The following is a 10,295-nucleotide window of genomic DNA, read 5'->3' as shown; positions in this document are numbered from 1 at the left end:
GATTGAAAGTCTGAGTGCATGTGGGGCCGCTTAAAGAGGTGCGCCGACCAGACGGCACAGACTTTCTCCGTTGAAGAATCAGCGAGATGAAGAGCAGCGCCAACCCGGCACCATGCGCTCCAGGCTCCCACGGACCGCCTGCCTATTGCGACTCGTTGCACTCTGCATCCTCCTCTCGCACGCTGCAGCTTATTTTGGGTCAGCTCATGTTTATTTATTTTTTTTACTTCTGCAAAACACATTCATTGATTGCCATGTTGTTTTAACCCTTAGATAACAACACGCCAACCATTATAACCTTTAGCTAAATTACGCACGCGTAATTGCGCAGATCTAGTGAGGTGAAGTTTGTGTAGTTTAAAACTGCTGTCGTTTTTTTTTTAACTGTCATTCCGATGTGTCGAGTTGTCATCAACATTGTTATTTAAGATGTATTTCAACTAAATTAGTTATTTGGCCATTTTTACGCTATTTTTATTGGTCTGAGTTTGTTACATTACTGTTAACGTTTTAACATGGACTTGTATTGTTGACAGTATTGTTATGAATAAGTTCAAAAACTGATATCGATTTATTTTTCTTTAAAGAAATTATCTCTATTTTACCTTTTATTTATGGGAAGATGAAATAACATTTTCAGGTGGCAAGCAAGGTAGTAGAGGAGTACACAGCGTAAAGCTTTCTTTTGGTATAAAGTAACTTGTGGAATTATTATTGGAAAAAATATCCCCTAGATCGTATAGTCATACTTCATTTTCAAATGCTACAAATGAATGCAACTCACCTGATTTGTTTTTCTTTCCATTCCCAGGCTGACAGGACGGGAACCCTTGGTATTTTTACCTGGTCCGTTTTCCAATGAACCTCTGACAGGCAAGGCCTATCTGAAGCAGTGCGAGCAGATGACTCTGACCCGGCGGCAGAAGAGGCTGTGTCGCAGAGAGCCGGGTCTGGCAGAGACGCTGCGGGAGTCGGTGCGCCTCAGCCTCCTGGAGTGTCGCTATCAGTTCAGGAACGAGCGCTGGAACTGCAGCCTGGACGGTCGGGGAAGCCTCCTGAAAAGAGGTGAGCCTCAAACTCCAAGTATTTTAACTCCGAAGGAACTCGTGACCATTCAGTTCATCTTTATTTTTCCCGAGTGACACAGCTGCCAGATGTCTTTTTAAATCTGCAACCCTCAGTTAGATGACATGCAGTATGCTCTACATCTGTTCAGCTGAGATTGGGGGACAAAATTGGCGGTCTGTACCTTGAGGCTGATGGCAATGCAATTTATCTCAAAAACAAAGTGAGACAGACAAGCAGTGATTGAAAATATATAATAAGCAGTTGTTTATCTTCAGTTGAGATATAAGGAAAGTTTGGAGGCACGCCAGGAGACAGTTATCAAACATTATTGTTGTCTAACTTTAATAAAATATTTGTACTGATGTGACTCAAAAGTCTCATGTCAACACAGGGATAAGGTTAACATAAAGCTAAAATAGGAATTCTCATGGAAAACAGTATGAAGTGAACGTGTTATGCCTATCTCTTAAAAATGTAATGTTTTTAGATGATTTATTTAAAATGTTGTGTTGTTAATGCCTTACTTATTGCCTTGCTTCCTCTCTGTCGCTGATTTTAAAACATAGCAATACGTTATTACTCATTTGGAGATATATGTTTCATTATTTATTAGAGTGTTGTAACCTCAAAACATTTGTATCAACAACAGGTGACAATTCTAAATCCCTTTTTAAACTGTATTTTGTGTTTATTAAGATGTTCTTCACACTCCTTTGACTTCATATCTCCCCTTAAAAAGTTTTCCAAAGGTTGTGTACTTAAATACTTTTTTCCATGACATGCTACAACTATTGATTAGCTTCACTTGGGAGAAAAGATATACCAGTGTTAATCGACATATTGGATATAGCTCATGTCCCCTCGAGGTCTGCTGTCCACAGAAAATGCTTTATGCATACGGATATCAGTGTGTGGGAGAACATGAACAGGTCAGCATGGAGGTAATGAGGGAGTAGAAACCCAAGAAATGTGGTGCGGTGGACAAGCACTCAAGCCCTGTGGTTATTTTTATCCCGGGAAAGCGCCCATTCCCAGAGGAAAAGGGTGGCATGATTAAACCACTTTCATCTGGGAAAATCCTTCACAGTCAAAATAATAATTAATTGTATCAAAATATACCCTGGTGACGGCTCTTGGTGAGGCAAATAACAGTGCGTAACCAAAAGGAAAGGTCAGAAGAGGAATTATGACACCAGAAAACTTGCAGAATAATGCTGAAGTTGTTGCAAACCATGACAACGTAGTGAGCTCTCTGTAAACATTTTAGTTTAAAGCCTTTTTGATGATTGTAAGCCATGAATTAATCCCTTAAGCTATACACAGTTGGCCCTCAGAAGGCTTGCCACAACTTGCATTCAAAGCTCTGTAAATGTAGCCCTGAAATGTCCTATAGACAAACTGGTGTGCATCACTTTTTACACAGCATGTTCTAATCTCTCCTATATCTGTCCCAGCATTCAAGGAGACTGCCTTCCTACTGGCAGTGTCCTCTGCGGCGCTGACTCATGCACTCGCCAAAGCGTGCAGCTCAGGTCGAATGGAGAGGTGCACATGTGACGACTCTCCAGGTATCCAGCATCGGGAAGCGTGGCAGTGGGGGGTCTGCGGTGACAACCTGAAATATAGCACCAAATTTCTCAAGAAGTTCCTCGGCCAAAAGAAGGTCAGCAAAGACCTGAGGGCTCAAGTCGACGCCCACAACATCAATGTTGGAATTCGGGTAAGTGTTATAAATAAACCCCAAAAAGATTAGAAATATGACATCGCATGTGCTTCTGAACACAGCTGCCCTCTCCCTTTTTGGTGAAGTTTCCTCCCGAGGCATTGCAAACATCACCTATACCTGAGCTCAATTAGTTGGGCTGCAATTTTACTTCACAATTATACCTCCTGCGCCATCAGAGGATACAGGATTGCGATCCTCACCTGCATATTTTTCCCAGTGCCAGCCAGACAAACACCCCCTTATTTTCTGCTGTTGTTGGCCTCGGTTGGTGGATAACACAGAGGGTGAGGCGCTGCAGCAGGGAGACAACATGGCTGTGGGATCATCGGAGCCAGGTGTTCTCAGACATGATAAAGCTTGCTGTGCGGGCCTACAGAAAATTAAAGGTCTCATGTCGGAGAGAACGATTATAACTGTGGCCTCTTTTTAATATACGAGCGAGCATTTTTTTCCACTTACTGGATCACAGTGCTCTTCATAAATCCACCTAATGTTCATAACCACCACTGTGTAGCTCTGAAATAGCAGGCCCCGGGGTCCTGCAGCTCTCATCTAGGTAGAGCCAGTGGAGACAAAAAGAAAAAAAACAGGAAGGGGGAACTATCTTATCTCATCTTTACTGAGTTAAATGTTTTCCTCACTTTACACCAATGTGGCCGAGAAGAGACTGTGTGAACAACAACATGAGGTGTTTGGCGCCCCTCTCACCTCTCAGTAATGGTGCTCTGAACCCCTGAGGGGTTCATACCTGCAAAGGGAGGAACTGAGCAGCACTTTTCAACCAGAAGCCCCCTCTGGCTCCCTGTGTGTGACCTGTCTCTGGCCTCCGTCAAAACAGCAGCTCTCAGGCTGAGTGATCCGCTCTCATCGCTGACCATCAAGCTCAGTGAACTATTAACCCAAACTCGTCGCACAACCACCGCTGCATTTCTTTTGGCACTTGTTGCGCAGAAATTCTTATCAATGTTTTCCATGAGCAGGCATGTACAAAGAACAGGGTGGAGAGATTCCACTGTCTGCACCGTTTGTCACCTATGCCTCGGGCTTCAGGAAAGAGAGACAGGAGAGAAGCAGACAGAGCTAGTTTCAACACATTGAGAAAAAAAAAAATTGCAAGAGCTGTCCAAGTGAAAAATGTGAGGAAAATGAAATACGACATTCTGAGCAGTCCTCCTCAATCCATTATGTCAACATTTTTGACTGAGGTGGGCTAAAGGCGCAGGATCCGCAGACCACCACCCCTAACCCCCTACCCACTCTTCAGGAAACGGTCTCCCTCAGTCCAGATAGACCTCCCAGATAAGAGGCCAGGTAATGAATCAAGCTGAACCAACTGACATCTCTGCATTTCCCCCCCCCCCCCCCCTCCCTTGCTTTTTTCTCTCCCATCTCAGGCAGTGAAGAGCGGGCTGAAAACAACCTGCAAGTGTCACGGTGTCTCCGGCTCCTGTGCTGTACGGACTTGCTGGAAGCAGCTGTCTCCTTTCCACGACACTGGACGGCTGCTGAAGTACAGGTACGACACCGCAGTGCGAGTGCTGAGTGTCACCAACGCAGCCACCGGGGAGACGGAGCTGGCGGGGCCCCGGCGCCACGGCCAGAGCCTCCGCACTACTGACCTGGTCTTCCTGGAGGACTCCCCTAGCTTTTGCAGGCCCTCACGCTATTCCCCGGGTACGGGGGGCCGGTCCTGCGCCAAAGACACTAGCTGTCAGAGCTTGTGCTGTGGACGGGGTTACGACACAGCCATGCGCCTCACCAGCCTGTCCTGCCACTGCCAGGTGCGCTGGTGCTGCCACGTGGAGTGTCAGACGTGTGTGAGGGAGGAGGAGGTTTACACCTGCAAGAGTGCATAGAAGAAAGTAGAATGATCCATTGGGAACAGAAACGTGAAAGAGACATATTGACGTGGCCGAACTATAAGCTCCAATTCACTGAGGGATCTCACACCAGAGCATGTCTATGCAAATCTCCATTCTGACCTGCATGTAATTTGGGGAGGAATATACACTTGTAACGTTATGATATTGCTGTTTTTTCTGCTAATCGTCACCGAATTGATTCGCAGCAGCTTTCCTGTAAGTTAGAATGTTTTGAAACTCTTTGGATGCACTGAAATCCCTTTCCTTCTGGGACTGAGCTCTTAAAACTTGGACTGGATGTCACCAGCATTGCGACGTCAAACCCTCTAACGGTGACTTTGTGTATTGTTATTGCATCGGCCCCTTCCACTTGACTATTTATTGTATCAGTCACTGTTGTACTGCTGCTTTATACCTTAACCTTCTAATAATTGCCACTAAGGTTAACATGGCGTTAAAGAGAGACCACCTGTCTGTCTTTCTGCCTGCTGAGGAGACATTTTAGGAGTTCATTTTTGATTAAAAAAAAAAAAAAAAAAAGCACTTAGATTGCTCTTGCTACGTATGCAATACAATGCGATACAAAGATAAAAAGAAATATCATGGAAGAAATATTTAAAGTATATGTTTAAACTGAATCACTGGAAGCTTTGAGGGGTGCCGCTGAAATATATTGTAACATGCTTAAACAGGGTTATTGTGTAAAAAAACAAGCTGGGTTTTCAGTTGCTCTTATGGAAATGTCTATGGAAATCTCTACATGTAGCCTAATGTGTGCTCAACAGAACAAAAGGAAATACCCGGGGTAATAGTGACACTGTCTTTGAAAAACACGGCCAAAAAGAATGTTTAATTTCTCCTCTCTATTTATAAAAGCATGCACTATGCTATGCTTTCAAGTTTAAAATTGAACTATTTAGTCTTCAGAGTCTAATTTAGCCACATCTTTGTTCTAAATGCCTTTGAAGTGGGCTAATCGTGCTCCTTATTTTCCCTAAATGCTAATTAAAGTAAGTCCCCGTGTTTACTCACTTATCCCTACATCCAAGACTATACTCTCTTACAAGTCCATGTGTGCAGGTCATAAGTGCACCCATTGTATTGGCTAGTTGGTGTTTTGTTTGAGTGATTCTGAACTTTATATATGATATGAATATAACTCATGTCAGGGCTCCAGGCTTATGACAACATGGAATCATAATTTTCTACCTCACTTCATCTTTTGGCAAATATCATTAAGATTTATGAGCTATGCAGAGTTATGTCCTGTCCTTTGCATTTGTTTAAAGATCATCATTTAGATTTCCTTGTACTGTTCTTTTGAATTTGCTTCAACACATCTCCAAACCGTTTTCTTTTTGTATCTTGTTGCATTACGTTCTTATTTAAAATAAATAAATGGACATACATTTGTAAGTGTGTGTGTTGTGTCTTGTTCAGTTGCTGCAGGTGGTCACCTCCACACACACACACACACACACACACACACACACACACACACACACACACACACACACACACACACACACACACACACACACACACACACACACACACACACACACACACCACACGCGAGTGCAATACACCTGCCTGAAACTCTGCGCCCTGCACCTATGGAGCAAAACCACTTCCTGCTGATACTGCCCTGCCCTCCTTTTCATCTGAAAGGCCTGTGGTCTCGATGCATCACCCTTTAACCGCCCGGTAAAAGGCACAGGGTGGGTGGGTGTGTGTTTGGCACGCATACAGGTGTTGTGCCTCTAGCCAGCACACCAACCGCGATGACAATCGTAATGACGATGATGAAAAAGATGATGACTTGGGAGAATGCTGTCTAACCGAGCGTTTGACCCCCATTTCACCATTAGAAAGTAACCATGGGCTGCACCAGATTGACGATGAGAGCCGTTTACACGCTATTATCCCTGAATCATAACTTTTCCACTCATTTGCAGAGCATCAGTGAACGTACAGCACACAGAGGGCTATTGTATGAGGTATTTATAGTGTGTGCTCTGGTGCTTTTGATGTTGCTCTCTAATTACTATGATTACACATTATTATTCCTTATTAGAACATCAACATGAGCGCCCAAGTATTGCAGTGAATTATAGGACCATTTAAATTGATTCTCAAAGGTTTAATAACATTAAAAACCGTACAATGGATGCACAGTTTACTATATTGTTGGAGCAAATGATCTCTCAGTGTGATGAGTATACTGCTTACATGAGGGAAAACATCAGCTATAAGACAAGGAGTAATAAGGAAGGTTTGACTCATTTAAAGAGAGAATCCTTACCAAGCTTTCTATGTGTATCTAAAAATCTAACTGATGATTATTCTCATTATTGATTTGTCTGCAAATTATTCCTGGATTAACAGTCTATAAAGTATCATGTTGTTTTAAGATGTCCACTTTTGTCAGTGCCATGCTCAAAGATATTCAGTTAAATATTATAGAAAGCAGAGAAACCTGAAAATCTATATATTTTGAGGCCCAAAATAGCCTTTTCTGCTACTTTTTTAATGAAAAATTACCTTAACGATAATTTTATTATCAAGCTGGCAATTTCTTTTGGTGTGTTTTACCAGAAAGAGTAGTAGGTTTATCGTTGCAGCTTTAAATTTAAAAAAATGTCAATTACACATAAATCGAATAACTTTGAATGTTTGCTTTTCTTTAGGTTATTAAACTGTGACCAAAACAAAAAAAGCAAAAAATCACATTTTTCCAGGGTACAAACATGTATCTCACAACGTGGTGATTAAAATGTTTTACATTTCAAACCTGAACAATACGTTGTTACAAAGCTGGAAAAAGGGCTGTTTTACTTGGCTCACCAAAAGTGGACATTTTTTAGAAATGTGGTTTTAACTGGAAAGCAACAACATGCTTTTGTCTATCTAATAAAAAGAAATATATTACCAATATCAACCCACGCTTTTATCCTTTGCTTCAATATTAATTTCCCCTCTTGGACAATAACGTTGAAATCTTCAGTTCAGTGCTTCACAAGTGCGTCATCCGTCAGGTCATCCAAGTTCATATGCCGAGACTACTGACTCACTATATTAACTCGTCATATTATAATATTGCGGATCAATATTTAACTTTATTCAACATGAATGCTGTATTTTCATAAAGCCGCGGTGGGATAAGAGAGAGGAGTGTGTCGCAGAGAGCGGGGTGGACCGGGTTGAGATATTGAGGACCAAAAAGGAAAAAGATGAGGATGGAGGGATGAGAAGGGATAGTTTGTGGCACCGGGAGGCCTATCCCCTGCTGCTGCTGTTGTTTTATAATGAACTCCTAAAGCCTTCATTTCCCTCACTACTCTGAGTGGAGGGGGTGCAATGATGGGGGCTGCTGAGTCCACAGCCGGATTCGCACGCACAAGCCCTGAGGGTGGCTGCTTTGAGCGGGGTGGGGGGTTGGTCGGAGCAGGGGTGCAACATGCAAGCTCCTCTGAGTGTGTGTTTGAAAAAGTCTTGACAGCAGACAGGTGAGGGCAGAAAGGTTTTTGCATATGTGTGTGTGTGCATATTTGCCATGTGCACACCTGTGGTCACTTCAGCAGGAGTGATATGGGAGCGTGTGTTTGTAGTCGGGTTCTCCTGTGCGGGCAGTCAGCCTGCTGTATGCTGGGGCTTCTCTCTGACACGAAAGTATTGTGACGCTGTATGGTAACACTATCCCTTGTGTCTGCATTGGCCTGGTTCAGGTAAAGGTTACTATGCTGCGGCGGTGCTCTGATGGATGAAGATGAATTGGGACACCAGGGCTGCTGAGGCTTTTTTATGAGATGTATATTATATTTGCATTGCTCGGCAAAAAAAAGACATTATCCACAGCAACATACATAGCTTTCGGGTTTATACATCACTCATTTGTGTAAGAACAGTAGATGTTAACTGAAGCGTTGAAGGCTTATATACTTTGCTCAAGGACACAAAGCGCCACGCCGTTCCTGTAATCGGAACCTGTGAGCCTCGGGTCAAACATCTACACCCTACACGACTTCCGTCTCTGACGAGAAGGTGCTAAGATAGCATCAGCGCGGGGCCTAATCCCCACAAACACTCCGACACGGCACAGAGAAAACATTAAATGATGAAGAAGATGAGGAGGGAAACAGATTTGGTGCAGAAGAAGAGGTGAGAGAGGCAGAGAGGCAGAGTTGTGAATACGGCATGGGGTAGGAATTTGGAATGTGAAATGACTAATGCAATTGCTCAACCCACAACAAGAACATGCACTGCCTAGAGCTACGACAAGGCTGAGTGCATACCTCTATGGGGGGGCCTAACGCAGAGGCCGGGGTGGACTGGGATGGTGGCTAGCAGGGTTGAGATTATGAAATTACACCTGAGGACAAGAAAGGGAAAATTAGATAGATGTTTTAGAACAAAACTAGTTATTGTCACCCTGTGATGCCAGAGTCTAGCCTCTAAAACATGGAGAGATAACAGTATACCTGTATTTTAAGCAGAATGCCCCAAATATATACTTCCAATGTCTCTACACTTGTTCCTTTGCAACAACACCCTTATATGAATTCAACAAAATATATTTGGGTTTTAGACTGTTAGTCGAACTAAAATAAATTCTGAAAATTGTGACAGCATTTCGTAATGCCAGTCCAGACTGAAATATATCAACTGTTGGATGGATAGTGATGACATTTTTTACAGATATTCATGGTTCCCAGATAATGAATCCTACTGACTAGTGACTTTTCATTTAGCGCCATCAATAGGTCAAAATTATATTTGACCAATACTTTGGTTTATGAACAAATATTGCAGAATTCATGAAATTCCCATCAATGGTGGCTGACAAATCAAGATTTTAAAGTCTTAATTTGTTGTGGAGATGGTTATCGTTACACCTGCTATACATTAGCTGTGTACATGTGAGAATGAAATGTGTATTTCAGTGCTAGAGTTTCTCAGAGTCTTGAGTCTGTCGTTGAAGGACCAAATGATGGATCAACTCATCAAAAGACGCCTCAACTCATTTCTCAATTGTGAAACTTAACTTTGCTACATCTTTACTCTGTTCATAAAGAGACATCACCTGGCACTGTGGCCTCCATTCTTGCACATCATTTAATATGCACAAATACAAACAACGGTAACAAATGTATAAAATAGAAATAAATAAAGTAAGAATAATGTACTGGAGAGGTTAAAAGTCAAACATTGATAGAAAGTGTTTTTGTTTTGGTGAATACGTGTTTGTTATTGTATATTAAAACACAATCCATGAAAGAACTTTGAAAGCCTCTTTTTGTAAAAAAAAATAATCATAATAATTATAATCATAAAGGTTTTGTAAAATAAAAAGTTATATATCATGGAATAAATATATCACAAGTTAATGAATCTAGAAACTTTTGACCAACGCATTGGCAGAGTGCCACAGACCTCACACTGGGAATCACTGTGTTACACAATAGTAAATTAACATTTTAAATAAACATTTTCACTAAAAACTTCTTGCCCAGCTTGGTGGAAAATGTTTAAAAGCGAGTTGGAGGTTAAAGGGATGTGGTTAACAATAGAAAGACGAAGCATAACGCAGTAGGTGGGGCAGCACACAGCACACAGTGTTGTGACTGGATTCCACACCA

The 10,295-nt window shown here is 42.2% G+C and overlaps 1 protein-coding gene across 1 annotated transcript; it reads left to right on the top strand.

The window, feature by feature from the left end:
• On the top strand, positions 1-6,072 carry wnt9b (wingless-type MMTV integration site family, member 9B). Its single transcript, XM_063903503.1, has 4 exons — positions 1-198; positions 812-1,065; positions 2,523-2,788; positions 4,189-6,072. The coding sequence occupies exons 1-4, from the start codon at positions 113-115 to the stop codon at positions 4,648-4,650; spliced, it is 1,068 nt and encodes a 355-aa protein (XP_063759573.1). The 5' UTR covers positions 1-112; the 3' UTR covers positions 4,651-6,072.
• Positions 6,073-10,295: the final 4,223 nt, after the last annotated feature.

The sequence above is a fragment of the Eleginops maclovinus genome, chromosome 16 (genome assembly GCF_036324505.1).
Source record: "Eleginops maclovinus isolate JMC-PN-2008 ecotype Puerto Natales chromosome 16, JC_Emac_rtc_rv5, whole genome shotgun sequence".
In the NCBI taxonomy this organism is placed as follows: Eukaryota; Metazoa; Chordata; class Actinopteri; order Perciformes; family Eleginopidae; genus Eleginops; species Eleginops maclovinus.
Note: the sequence above shows the minus strand (reverse complement) of the source record. Positions and strands in the feature narration are given on the sequence as shown.